Source organism: Cavia porcellus, unplaced genomic scaffold (assembly GCF_034190915.1).
Source record: "Cavia porcellus strain 051 isolate PalLab524CR breed Dunkin Hartley unplaced genomic scaffold, mCavPor4.1 scaffold_11, whole genome shotgun sequence".
Classification (NCBI taxonomy): Eukaryota; Metazoa; Chordata; class Mammalia; order Rodentia; family Caviidae; genus Cavia; species Cavia porcellus.
Window position 1 is genome coordinate 44847770 of NW_026947494.1, and position 14807 is coordinate 44862576.

General features: G+C 39.2%; 1 protein-coding gene across 6 annotated transcripts in view; it reads right to left on the reverse strand.

Moving 5' to 3' along the window:
• The window catches only part of Ankrd55 (ankyrin repeat domain 55), a 101163-nt gene extending 86644 nt beyond the window's left edge, over window positions 1-14519 (reverse strand). For 5 of the 6 annotated variants that reach the window (XR_010050485.1, XR_010050484.1, XM_063258179.1 and 2 more), the window contains exons 1-2: window positions 14358-14519; window positions 13966-14056 (exon numbers count right to left, since the gene is read on the reverse strand). Coding sequence is in view for 4 of the 6 variants with exons in the window: in XM_063258179.1 (XP_063114249.1) it covers window positions 13966-14023 (58 nt within the window). In the remaining 2 variants the exon portion in view is untranslated. The remainder of the gene's footprint in view (window positions 1-13965; window positions 14057-14357) is intronic. The other variant, XM_003470244.5, reaches the window with a different exon arrangement.
• Between the last annotated feature and the right edge of the window lie 288 nt (window positions 14520-14807).

Below are 14807 nucleotides of genomic sequence, written 5' to 3' on the forward strand. Positions count from 1 at the left end.
ATAGTTGCTTTCTGGTGTGAAGGTCCTTTTTCTGTTCCTTATATTTTATCTAGGTTACCCACTCTTAAGGAGGATAAGCTCTCACATCCAGAGCAGGGCACCCTTAGTGATTAGGATCAGAACTATGCCATACCACTCAGTGGACTAATTTAGTAATCACATATCCTTGATCCCAGCATCTAGAATCAAACACCTCTGAAAAGCCCCACCTATGGCTGCATGAGGCTTTAGGGGAACATCTAGATACAAGGCATAACAGTATCTTTGATAATTTCCTTTCCAAGAACTGAAATATAGTCCCAGAAGTGAATCAAGGAGTCTGGATTTGACTCTACCAAATTGAAAGATTAGACCAGCACATGTCCTCAACAGTGCTTGAGAATGCATATTTCACCTTATTCTCAATGATGCTTTGATTTATAAATTTATGTAAAAGGAGATAATAATGTATTATTTTCATCAGCCAATTCATTTACTGTTCCAGAGAAAGGTTTACTCATATGTTTTTGACCATTGTATGAATTATCTACTGATGTTCTTTACATCTTATCACCTCAAAGTATTTATCAATTCATTTACAAATTTAGCATGCAGTAACACCAACATTTTTAATCAGTTACAGGTGCTCCAGTTACCTGTACCTATTTCCCACTTAAATGTATTGTTTGATTTTGTTACTTTTTTATACATTTTCAGCATTTAGATTTAGTCAAAATTTATGGATACTGCATTTTAAAACTTATCTCATTGCTTTTATGATTAAAAACATATCCTGGTGGAAATTTATATTTATTTATTTATCTAATTTTAAAGAGAAAATGAAAAAAAATAAATCAAGAAGCAAACAAACCTAAAAAAACAACAACAACAAAAGCAAAATGACAACAACAATGACAACGAAAGAAACAACAACGGCTATATGGGTATCTAAAATAAAATGACAGGAAGTTAACAATGGTTATGATATTGCATATTGTTATCTTCAGAATAGTTGCTCAGGTTACCAGACACAGGAATAAAACAAAATAGTGAAATGGAACAAAACATTGGATTTCAAAAACAAGACAGAAGGAAATCCCCCACAGTTGCCACAGTGCACACTGCCGTCCTCCAAGCAGATGCCCAGACCACAGCCCCAGGCTTGCAAAGTCAACCAAACAGTACAAGCATCTAGTTATTCCTTTCACCTCAGTTGCTGTCATCTCCTGCTAAGTCTTCCAAGTCAGCCAGGAGCTTAGTGCAGGGGAAGTTTGGAATGCTCTTCTGGTTTCCCAGTCTGTGCACTGGCTGGCTCATGGGAAGGTGTAGTTCTGCTTCTTGCTGAGGTTCTTCCTGATACCCGTGGTGGAGCCTGGCTCACAGGAAGACATGGTTTTGTTTCTTGCTGAGGCTCTTCCTCTTACCCATGTAGTCAATCGGTGGATAATTCTCCCTTTCCTTGCTAATTTGTATTGATGAACTTATGTACTAAATCATTATTAATACTTCACAAGAGGCTCCACCTACAGTCCTTTCACTGAAACTGTGAGTTGGGAAGCAGGGGTCCCCCAACCATTCTCTCTGCAGTGGCTCTTGCATGATCTTGGGGATACAGTAATATTATTTGTTGAATCCTCAGATCAATCCACATTCAAGTTTTTTTTTTTAAAAAAAAAAGCTTTTTATGTTTTTTGCATAGTTTTGAATTTTAGAATTCTTGGTAGACTCAAAGAAATCTAAAACTAGTAAAAACAGCTATACAATCACATCTGCAGAACAGCATATCCCAGTCACTATCAAAGCATCAGTTGTTATTGTCATACTCTTGAAAATCTCTGCCTGAATAACAGTCCTAATGATGTCACTGAATATCAGTCATAATGGCAGCTAGCACTCCCTTAGTGCTCACCATGTGCCAGATACTGTACTAGGCACTTTCTATAAATCAGCTCTCTTAATTTTCACCATATGAAGTAGGGACTATAGTGATCCAATTTCATGGAGAGGAAACAGAGCTATAGAGTGTGTGACTTGCCCTCAGTTAGTAAATGGTGAAATCCAGACAAACTCCAGGCTGTCAGGTCCCGGCTGCTACTTTCTGACCCACAGGCTCTGTTGTCTATAATCACTGTTCACTTCCAGACAAAGTCCCTGTAGATTCCAGTGAACCTGTGAACCTTCTTTCATGCTGGATGGACATCTTACATTTCTACACTCGCTCTTACAGCAGCCTGCACCCTGTCCTTTTACTCTGCTGTACAAACCGTGCTGCCCTGCGTTCTACCCGACAGACATTCTCATCCTACAGTTCCTACTCACTGCAGAAAGAAAAACTTCACACATTTACCCAAAGTTGGAGGCAAACCTGTGATGAGCTGGTGGCATGCTGGGGTGGGGTTAGAGCTGGGTGAGAATGGCATACAAATTCTACTAGGGGTATGAGTGGATTAAAAAATGTTGGGATGAAAGTTACACAACTAAGGAACATATATTCTTACACTGAAGCACAGAAAAAGTGAAAATTTTCTCATTTATTTTCTAAGGTTAGCCTACACTGGTAAAGTCATCAATTAATAAAATATGTCACATCAGTAGAACAAACGGGAAATAGTTGATTAGATGACCAAAGACAGGAGAGCATTTGATAAAATTTGATATATGTTTCTTAAACATGAAAGTACAAGTACAGGAAGATAACATCTTTTCTGGCTGGCCTTGAACTCACTATGTCGTCTGGGCTGCATTTGAACTTCCAGCAATCGTTCTGTACCAGCCTGTCAAGTGGTGGGATTACAGGCATGCGCCATCATGCTTGACTTTACATTCTTGATGTGACTAAGTGTAATTACTTCTGACCAATTGAAAACATCACAGCTAACAGTGAAACAATAGAGAAGGAAAGAAATAACAAAAAATCAAACTAATATGGTAAGACAAAAAGCAAAAAGACATGGGATATACTTATCACAAGGAAGAGCAAAATAATCATAATTTAGAAATAGCTAACTTTGATATAGTAGGTGACTTTTGTTCTAGGCACTGTCCTAACAGTTTCATCTTAATTAAACCCTTTCTTTGTTTCATTAAATTTATGAAATAGTACAAGGAAACTGAAGCACAGAAAGGTTTAATAAGTCTTCCCAAAGTTCCACAACTATTAAGGGGAAGAGCAGGATTTAAAACCAATTCTTCTGACCTGCAGTCAGGATTTTCAACCACTATATGGTACTTCCACTCTAACTAGAATAAATATATTCCCCTGGTCTTCAGTTTCAGTCATATATGGTCAAATACTATCTGAAAATACTAAATGGAAAAGTCCAGAAATGAACACTTCATAAATTTTAAAATTGCACTTCATTATAAGTAACATTATGAAATCTTTTGTAGTCCCATTTTGTCCCATAAGGGATGTGACTTTCCCTTTGTCTACTGTATCCAGGTTATATATGCCACCTTCCCAGTAGTAACCTAGTAACCATCTTGGTTATCAGGCCAATTGCCACTGCATCACAGCACTTGTGTTCTAGTGACCACTTCTTGACTGAGTAATAGCCCCAGAGAGCAAGAGTACTGATGCTGGTAACTCAGATATGCCAAACAGAAGCTTCAAAGTACTACCTTTATATTAAAGGTGAAGGCATAGCAATATTTTGAATAGAAGAGGGAGACCAGATGCATATAATTCTATTATAGTATATTGTTATAATTGTCCCATGTTTACTATTGGTAATCGGTTGGTATGCTTAATCTATACATTAAACTGTATTATGGGTATTGATAGAAAGAAATAGTATAAAAAGGGTTCAAAATATCCATAATTCCAGGCATTCATTTGGAGTCTTAGGATAAATCACCTGAGGATAAGGGGAACTTACAGTCACTGGCCACTGGGCAGCACAAGAAAAATAACCATAGAACTAGTAGAATTAATAGATTAAGCTAATCAGAATTTAAAAATAATCTATATCAAATACTATGAAGAAGAAAATAACTCATTACAATGAACATGTACAACATGTGGAATTCACTTCACCAAGTATTCATAAATGCAAGTGAGGAGAACTGCAGTACTTTCCTGTGAAATATAACAGAAAAGTTGAATTTGTGCAAGTATACACCATGTTCCTAGACAGAAAGACTAAATAGTATAAGCATTTGTTTTGGCTGTACTAGGGAATTTTAAAATTTTTCATTATGCTACCCAGGTAGGACTCAAACATGTGATCCTCCTGTCTCAGCCTCTTTGAGTGCTGGAATTATAGCCTAGTTTAAACAAATTTTAATTATTGCTAGATTCAGCTAAGTTTAATATCATTTCAGTCAAAGTTTTGGAGGCAGAGGAATCAGAAAAGTATTAATTCTTATTAGAATAAATGGTCAGCTGTAGGTTTCAAAAAAGAAATGAATCTATTTTTAAGTATTTGCTTATTAATATTTAAAATCTCCTTAGAAGGATGCTTTGGGAGCTGGTTATATTGTTTTGATCCTGGAAAGGGGCTTGGATGACTGGAGATAGGGGAGTGACTGGCTTATTCACTGCACATTTTTTTAATACCTTGAAAGCACGTAATTGTGTTTTTATTCTAAAAGCAAAAATAGCAGGAAGACACAAAGAAAGAGTAAGAATCTCAAACCTGGGGGCTGGAGATTTAGCTCAGCGGCATAAGCGCCTGCCTTGCAAGCAGGCAGTCGTGAGTTCGATCCCTGGTACTGATAAAAAAGGAAAAAGACAAAAAAAAAAAAAAAAAAGAATATCAAACCTAATTAAAAGGAGATTTTCTTTACTAAATAGTACAACATTACGCAACTATAATAATTAAAATAAAGAAGCTTGACTTCCACACTAGAGAGATGACTACAGTGGTATAAAGCCTAGAAACTGTGGCACCCATGAGGAAGGTGGAAGCCAACAGCTAAGCTGGGGCAAAGGGAAGGGTTTTGAGCAAAGGGAAGAGTTTTTATCTAAAAGATGTAGACTCAGAGGGTAGAATATCAAGAACAGAGGAAAGGAAAAGAAATAGCATTCCAAGGTCTCTGAGATTCTCTGGGGAACTAATTTGATTCTGGTGTGGTTTTTCTGCTTGGACAAATTCTGCCCCTTCCAAGTGAAAACAAATGCTTTGTTGTGCATTCACTGTTGAAGAGAAGACAGCCTGAAGGGTGGGGGACTTCTGGCTTGAGAAGATGGGTTGTCTATATGACCTTAGGTAAGTCACTTATATGAATCACTAGCATTTACCAAGTCATTACCATGCACCAGGCACCTTCCTAAAGGTTTTGCATGTATTATTTCATTGAATCTTTGTTAACAATTCTCTGAGTATTGTCCTAACAATCTTTATAACCGCCCAGTAACCTACACCAGCACTCATAGAACAATTACTGCAGATCAGGCACGGTTCCAGGTGCTTTCTGTAACAATCCTTTGTAATATCATCATCTTAACTTACAAGGTGAAGACACAGAGGAGCAGAGATGTTAAGCAACTGAGTAATGTGGCTAAGAGGCAGCAATGGAATTTGAGCGTTCAATTTAAAGTGGCCATGGCACTGTACCAGTGTGAGTCCTTTATGTTTCAATTTCTGCATCTATGGAGGAGACTGAGTTATACATTTCCTAAGATTCCTTTCAATTCTATAAGTACTACTCTGGTAAGACAAAGCACTTCCAAGACCCATCTTTAAACTGGTTTCTGCTGCGGTCACCTAGGTACTCATGAACCCATTTCAGTTTCTCTTTGTGCTCAGTGGTCCTTGTCAAGTTAACCTCATTGAGTTCAAACTCAAGGACAATGTTTTAAAATAATTCTAGATAGTCAGAAGGATAAAAGTGTTAATTCATGTTTTTATCACAGTTTTTAAAAGTGAGCTTTTAAAGCTCAGTAGGATGTGCCTGTTTGTTGTGGCAAAGTAAAGATCAAAGCTGTGGTCTCCAGGGTAAAGCTGATGGAGTCACAATGGAAGAGCAGGATGCCAAGGCTGAAATATTTTTTTCTTTTTTATCAAGTGCTGTTTTCATGTGTCCTTGTTACAGCATCAGAGCTCTCTGAACTCTCTTGTGGAGAAACGTCAGTGTGTTGCTGACCAGAACAAATAAACTGAATAGGAGGATGATAAGGAAGCTGTTCTCAGACGCTTCTGCAATGGAAGCTAAATCCAGACCTTGAAATCCCCACACCAGTCCCACTAGTGCATCTCACTTTTATCTTGCCTCTTCTTCCTCCTCCTCCTTAGATGCTGAGGCCATTCTTTGTTCCGAAGGCAGGCTGCCATGAAGACCAGATTCACCCCCACCTTGAAAACTGTTGGACTGCTACAGTGAGCTGAGGCCTCTTGACAGAGCACCTTGCAAAGGAAAGCCCAGCCAAAAGGAGCCATGGTTGGTCCAGCTTGAGCACATGAGAACAGGAATTAGGCTAAGGACTTTAGCTGCCTCACGTCTCTTCTCCTTCTATTGCTAAATGTCAAGAAGGGGTTTAGGGTATGGGCTGTCAGAACCCAGAAGGTGTACTTTGTTGTGAGTAGAGAGTAAGAAGAGACTAGGGTGAGAAGCTTGAATTGACATAGCAGCTTTGTCCTTGATCCCATGTGGCTTGGGCAAGTCATGTAACCCCAGATGGACCAAAATGGAATCTATCTCAGAGTGTGGCAAGGGTTAAATATGGCAATAGAAATAAAGGGTTTGGCACAGTGCCTTGCTTAATAAACTAGAGTGATTGCTCTTCTTTTACTCATAAGTAATTTTTAATGTTCTTGGTCTGATCTCCTGCTTATCTTAAGAAGCTACTCCCCAGCACCAGTGTGGAGGAGTTTCCACGGATCCACCATGGTGCTGAGGAGCTGGCAACAGGCTGAGGCTGAGACTTTGAAGTTCATAACCCTTTGCAGAGTGAGGAAATGCAACATTTTCTATACTGTACTGATTCTTATATTTCTTGAGGTTTTTTGAAGAAGGTGATGTCAATTTCACAATTAGAAAAAAGCTGTAATTCTGTTAGAGCCAGTTGACATCTAACTGTAATACTTCTATCCCCAGAGGGTCATTATATAGGCTTTAAATAACATTAAGATAACTTGAGACAGATACAACACCACCTATGGAGTGCTCTGGCTGGGATACATAATATAAACTGAATTGGGAGCCAGTATCAGATAAATTAAAAAAAGAAAAACACAGTACTTAATGAAAGACAGAGATGATTATTTTTAAAAATGTCAATATCATAAAAATCTGTAGAAAAATCTGTAGAAAATGTTCCAGACTAAAGAAGACAAAAGAGACATGATGATTAAATGTAATACATAATCTTACACTGGATTCCATACTGGGGATAATGCTATAAAAGATATTATTGGGTCAAAAGGTAAAATTAGAATGCAGACAGTACATTGGATAAAGATTCACACACATACAAAGATTCACACACAGAAACAAAGAAACAGAGACTGACAGAAACAGAAACAGCAAGTGATAAAGCAAAGAAAACAAAATGTTAACATTAGATGAATGTAGGTAGAAGATATTCAAGTAGTCTCTAGAGTATTCTCAGTTTTACATTTACGTAAGTTTAGAGTTGTTTTCAAATAAAAAGTTAAGAAAGAATTAGAATACTATTACATGTCAGGTGCAATGTTAATGTTTGGAGGGTCCAATGGAAATGGAAATGTTTCCTATGCAGAATGGAGCGTCTTCTCATTACGTCCTCCCCCATTATATTTAATAAAATAAAAATAGCCTCATCAGTTCTCAATTTTCACAAAGAGAAAACAAATGAAGAGTTCTTATTAAGCACACAAACTTGTTTTATTAATTACCTTTCACTATTATCTTCTATTGGTATTAGGGAAAAACAATTGTGAATTTGAAAGGTGAACCAGAAAATCTAACACAAAGATCACTCATGGTATAAGAGAATTCTTGGAACCAGTAGGCACTGTGTCGAACATCCAGGTGGCTTCTGAGAACAAGTAAGCTCAGCCTGTGACTCCTTGTTGGAAGTGGTCTTTCAGTGAGATGGTGTCTAGCCCCTCCACATCCTACCTTTTACATCAACTGTAGACCTTGCTGAATCCAGGTCTAGATTTACTTTCTCACCCTATCTTACATTTGAGGATGGGTGAGATATTTGTTTCATATCTGTCACGTAATAGAAACAGCTGTAAGTTTATGGTTTTCTTTTAGGCACCATTAGAACATTCTTGTGCCAAAATGATTGTATCAAAGGGAAAAATTTTGTATATTATGTACCAAACACAGTTGTTTCATTCTGAAAATGTAATGAATACAGATGTAGAAAAAGTTCAATTTGGTACTCCAGCTGACTTGTGTGTCAAGGGCTGGGGTGAGGGTTACCCTGCAGAAATTGATATGGTGACGATGTAAGAAACAATATCAGGATAGGTTGAAAAGATGTGGTTGCCCACGTGAGCCCTTCTTTCCCAGTGGATACCACTCCTCACTCTTCCCTCTTGATGCATACTCCCCTGGGACACATGCAAAGGAATGTCACCATTGACACCACCTGCTAGTCCCTCCTACTAAATCACTTGCAGTTTCATGGCTCTTTAAAGCCATGACTGGTCACTATTTGGATAAGATCTTTCAGGAACTTCCTTCTCTACATGTTTGTACAAGGAGCTGGGGTCAGTGGCAGGACTGCAATGCTCGGGTTATTAGAGACAGTGTCTGTCTAAGGTGGGCAGGAATGGGGACCTCAGCGGAGCTGCAAAATGGACTGAATGGTCACAATCTCTTTCAGTTGCTTGATGGGAGAAAAAGGTTGCAGAACGAAGAAAGAGGCCAAAAGGTGGGGCAGGCTTCTAGCAGGCTTGAGTAAGAACTTCGAAAAAGATTTGTTCCTCATCTCTTTTCCTTCTTCTCTTTTTTTCTTAATCGGGATGAGGGAGGGGAGTCTAAATATCTTCTCAGAAGCAATAGGCAATTTGATTCTACACCAGTGGGTTGGTGATTTGGCAGCTAGTCTCTCTCTATCTCAACTCTGAATCTGAAAACCAATCACAGAATTCTCACTACTCCTGCATTTCATTCCAGGCCTCTACTTCAAGTTTTGGATCCTAGAATCATCAACTAACCCCTGTCAGTCCTGTCTCCTTCCTTTCTCCTGTTCCTACCTTTCCTTTGATCTTTGCCCAAAATCCCTTTCAAAATCTGCTTATTCTTCCTTTGGAAGCATCTGGTTGTCACATTGTGATTTAAACTGCTTTTTCAGCAAAATACAAATCTTTTGGTTTAGCGTTCCCATTTTAGATGAGAAGTTGGGATTTAAAACTAGCACATCTGTGTGTGGGAGCTTTAAAAGTATAAAATACAATGGTACAGTATAACAGCTTGCTTATGAAAAGAAATGCTTCATTAACTTCAGTTTTTGCTGATGTCTTATTTTTTTCATTAAACTGTATAACTGGCCAAAAAAAAAAAAAAAAAAAAAATATATATATATATATATATATATATATATACTGTGGCAGAAAGAACATGATTTTGAAGCTGAACAGGTTTAGAGAAACAATGTGACAGGGACACAATTTCCCTAGTGCCTGCAAATTCTCTGTTCAGCCTCATCAAAACCATTTTCTCCCAGAATTGGAGCAGAGTCTGTCCTTCTTGCTTTCAGCCACACGGAGGGCTGGGCAAGGCCCCAGGGCCCTCCCTTATTTCTCCTGTTTTTTTTTTTTTTTTTTTTTTTTTTTTTTTTTCTGTAGCCTGAGACTCTTCCATGTACAGCAAATCTTTTCCCACAAGTAGTAGCAAAGCTCAAAATGCAAATATCTCCAGTTATGTAATGTATCAACTTCAGCAGGAACCTCTGTGTTCTGTAGTAAGTGATTTTACTATGGGTCTTTTCCCTGCTGTGGGCTTTGAGAAGGAAGACAGCCAGGAAGAGGGCAGGAGATCAGAGAGCTGTTGCCATGGAGAAAGCAAAATGCACAAGATAGAAGCAGAGAGTTCTGAAGACCCACCTTCCTCCTCCTTCATTTAAAAAGCAGGGCCCTAAAGCCTTGGGTCTATCAGATAACCTGACCTTCAAGCCCTTAGCAATGCAGTAGCATTCACATTTCACAGAACAAGAGATGGAAGTTTCAGGAGATCAATCAGTTTATTGAAGTCCATGCAAATGGAAGAGGGCTGAGAGAAGACCGGTACAAATGTCTGTGTGTCTTCCCAACCCTGGTGTATGAGTAGCTTGACCTTCAGCCACAGAGAAATAAGGAAAATGCAGTTGGAGGAATTCTAGCTTACTAAACTCATCTTGGTGGAGTCCTAAAGGTCACTCTGCATTATACTGCTCCACCGTTCTCTGGTCAACCATGAACCTAGTGCTGGTACACAGTTACCCTACGATTACCAGGAATTTTCCTGTGGTCTTGTCTGGATAGAGAGTACCCAGGGAGAGCCAGTGCTCTGTGCTAACTATGAGTGGGGGGCGATCCTTATTACAAGGGACCCATCTTTAAATGTCTCCATGCTTCAGTTCTTCCATCTGCAATGTTAGGAGGATGAATTGGATGACTGACTCTCAGTCTTTGCTGTTGTACTTCAGGACATCGTAGGCAGCATTTGTCAGATCATGTCTTACACCAATTACATTGAAATTTCCATGGGTAAGATCCAGGCATCTGCATTTTAAAATCTCTTCAGATGATTCCTGTGTACAGTTAAGCTTGAGAACAGGGGATTAATTGACTTCTAAGGTTCTTCCAGATGTTATATATTCTTCTGTCAACATCGGCACCTGAACATGTCTCTAGGGTTTTGATTTGCCAGGCTGATAGCCTGACCTTGTGCCTCAGCCCCCCCCCCATCAGTTCCTGAGCTCCTAGAACAACAGCCTAGTTCTACAGCCTGCAGCCCCACCCCACCTGAGCCCAGACACACTGTCTTTTCTGCTAAGATACAACATGCCTTGCTCAGTCAGCCATTCATGTTCCTTCAGTGTCAAGCGCCCTCTCCTTGCATCACCTCATCTAAGTTCATAGTCCTAGATCTCTCTTCCCTAGTCATAAAGGACTCTGCTCAGACTCTCCTTTGGGTTGACTCCACGAGCCCTCCTTAGAGTCCCCAAATTCAGTCTGGCTGTGTTCTTTACTGGGTCTTCCCAATTTACCCAACACAAACAGTAAGAATGCATTGAAAACCATCCATAAAGGTCCACACTCAACGTTTCCAAAGTACTTCACTGCAGTTTACTTGATAATTAAATCTTTGAAATCTATTTGATGATCTAAACATAAAATGATCTTTCCTGATTTTAAGGAAGAGAAAGAATGGCGTAATGGAACTATTCATGTATCACAGTGTTAATTACTACTCTAGAGCTTGCTTGGAATGGTACCCTGGAGTTCTAAAGAAAATTAATGTAATCTAGTTGCCCAGTACTAAATAAACCCTCATTTGATCTGAAAACTGCTATATTCAAGCTGGAAATTAAGAGGTGAATAGTTATTTTGGCCTGAGGAGCTTCCAGTTGGATAATACAGTTTTTTTTCTTTTTGGTTATTTGAGGCAGTCTGTCCCTGAACTCACTATGTAGCCCAGACTGGTCTCATAGTTGAAGCAATCCTCCTGCCTTCAGCCTCACCAGTGCTGAGATTACAGGTGTGTGGCACCATACTCAGCTTGGCTATTATAGTTTAAACTTGCAGTCTCCTGGAAGACTCACGTAGTGAGAGCTTGATTCTGAGTGCAGCAATGTTCTGGGGTGGGGCTGCAGAGGTGGATGGCTCATGAGGTCATTGTTCAATGAAATAATCCACTGAGGAGTTTGTAGCTCAGTGGACACTAGCTGAAGGGAATGAGTCACCAGAGAATGACTGTGGGGCTGTATGTGGTTCCCAGCCCTTCCTCCACGGCTCTTTCCCTCCCATCTGCTTCCCAGCTGCCATGAGGTAAGCAGTTTTGCTCCACCAGGCCCTTCTGCTATGATGTTCTGCCTCACATTAATGTGATGCAGCCAACTGACAGTAGACAGAAACCCGTGAATCTGTGAACAAAAACGAACCTTTCCTCCATTAAATCGTGTGTGTCAAGTGTTTTGTCCCAGCCACAGAAAGGTGACTAACACAGTAGTAATCATATCAGCAACAGCAGCTGCAGCAACAATGATCTGAAGATACTTTGTGTCAGGCAATGAGACATCTATTATTTAGATTCTCACAACCCTGCTGCGTAAGCATCACTGTCTTCATTTTATTTCTGAGGAAACTAAGGCCTAGAGAGGTTATGTCTTTTACCAAGGTCACACAGCTTGCCGTTCTGAACCTCTGCTTGTAAGATTTAGAAATCCCTGCCACTTCTACTGTGGGGTAAGCTCTCTAGAAAGATAGAAAAGATTGAGAAGTAGAGACAGAGATGGTGAGGAGGTTAATTTTTACGGGGGAGAATCAGGCCTAATAAGTGGGGAAATTGCTCATATGAAAAATATAGTAAGAAAATAAAATGCTGTAAATTGATATTTTAGCTATGTTTTGAGCTTATTTCTGCTACAAGTTCTCATGCTGAAACAGAGGAAATCATTATGAAGGGCTTGTTCATCTGCAGTCAGTCCCAGCTCCCTCAAATTAGTCTTCAAAAATAAACCTATTGTGTTTCTCTGTGGATTGCATGGCTCAATAACGTCACTTTTTAGCCAGCACAAGTGCTTTGCTTCTAAGCAGATTTTTACTTGTGCTGATTGCCATCAACGGTACAAAATGTACAAAAGAGGAAAGAGAAGTGGTGGGCAGAGCTGTAATAATCCTTTTTTCTATGATGATTGTGTCTAAATGCAGTGTGAACCAGCATGTTCTGAAGGTATATACACACACACACACACACACACACACACACACACACACACACACACAGACACACACACACACACAGAGACATGCCACACCATTCAAAATGAGTTAAGACCTAGGGAGGACATTATATACTAAAATACATTTGTTAACTATATAAACTATTATTTGAGAAACTCACTGAGTTAAAATAATTCATCCATGAAACAAGATATAGATTGAGGGGTAGTAAACACAATGGATTAGAGCAGCAAAAAGGAAAAAGGAAGAAGACATGCATTTTTTAAGATGAGGCTTTCTCAAAGCACCGTTTCATTTTGTAGCCAAAATAAGTGAAATCAGCAAAGGAACTGAGGGTCTTGAAGAATATTCAGAGATTATAGAAAGAGGTGTAGAGATCAGCTACTTTAAAAATCCTAAAATATTTACTACATTTAAACAATGGAAATTTCCTGTACACACGTAAAAAAGACATAGTTTCATCTAAAAGTATATATGCATAGACTGTGTATCTATATACACGCTTGTTATAGATGAGTTAATTTCACAGTGACTTTCCATATAGAAAACTCCCTTCATTCTGGAAAGTGTAGGTAAGGAAGATGTACCCTGTCACTGCAAATAACAACATAGTGATAAGTCAATGTACAATCTCAGACGAGCTACATTATCTGTCCAACATATACATAGACAACATCTATTTTTGAAGGGACTCAAGAAATGCTTATGAAGCTAGCGCAGTGAAATATTGGTTTAACAGCCTGAAAAGAGATACATTATGTATTCTTTTGATATTTCTTTCTCTAATATATTTTGAAATATTTCAAAAAAGAAGAATAAAAATGAACCATCAGAAATTTTTAAAAACCTGATTTTAAAAATTTGTGGGTAGTAATGCCTCAAGCTTCAATAAGACAGAAAACCATAAGCTTGTTTTTCTTATCCAGATGTTTATCAAATACGAAATAAGTATTCAGATGAGCTTGGGTGCATTCAGGGTAATATGCCCATAGACAAAAATGAACATTCAGAACAGATTTGTTTTCTAGGTGGAATCCTCTTTTCACATCACACACACACACACACACACACACACACACCTCCTTCTCCTTGTAAGTATAAATCCCTGCTGTTGGACTAATGATGCTAAGAGCCAAACAATGTAATAAAACAATGTTTTTACCTTTCTGCTGATCAAACACAGAAGAGGTGCTGAAATCCATGGTAGCTTGTCTCATCATTTACCATGAGAATGACAAGAAGTATCCAGGTCTCTAGAGAGAAGAAAAACATCCTTTCACAGGTTGCAATCAACACAACAGTCAGATACAGCCTTGCTTCTAAGCCCCCTGCTTGAGAATGATAAGCGCATTAGAGGTGCAGGTTCTTGTCAAGGGAGATGATGAAAATAGGTGAATACTTTTCCTGCTAGGGAAAGAGTTACTTTAACAGCCTCATTCATAAGCTGAACTTGTGTATAAGTATGATGCAGCCTCCACTCCCAAACAGATAAACAAAACATCCTAAACTTCCACCTCCCCCATCTCGCCCCCCAAAAGTACTCATGGGAATCACCTGCTTTGGATCAGGGCCCGGAAAATGCTGCAAGTCACGGAGCTGCAGCAGTTGGAATGTCGCTTTAAACCAACAAATCTCAATGAGTGAGTGAGACATACGGAGCATGTGCAGAGCTGCCAATGCAGACTGCGTTCAGCTGTGCTCTCGGTGGAGCAAGCACTGCATTTGGGTCACGTGAGCTGAGAGTGCCACCTCAATGGAATAGGACGTAAATATTGGAGCAGGAGGCTGCTGGCCATGTGCTGTGCGGAATAATTACCCACTTTGTGTCTATTTTCAGACTCCCGTCAGCTCTGATCTCGGACTGACAGGGAGGATGGGGAGAGAAATGGCATTTGAAAGGTTATGTTTCAAAGCTCAAGTATTTGTAATGACAAAATTAAAAGTCTGCAGTCATAACGATGTTTATTGCAGCATTATGTGTGATGAAACCTGAAAAATCACCCA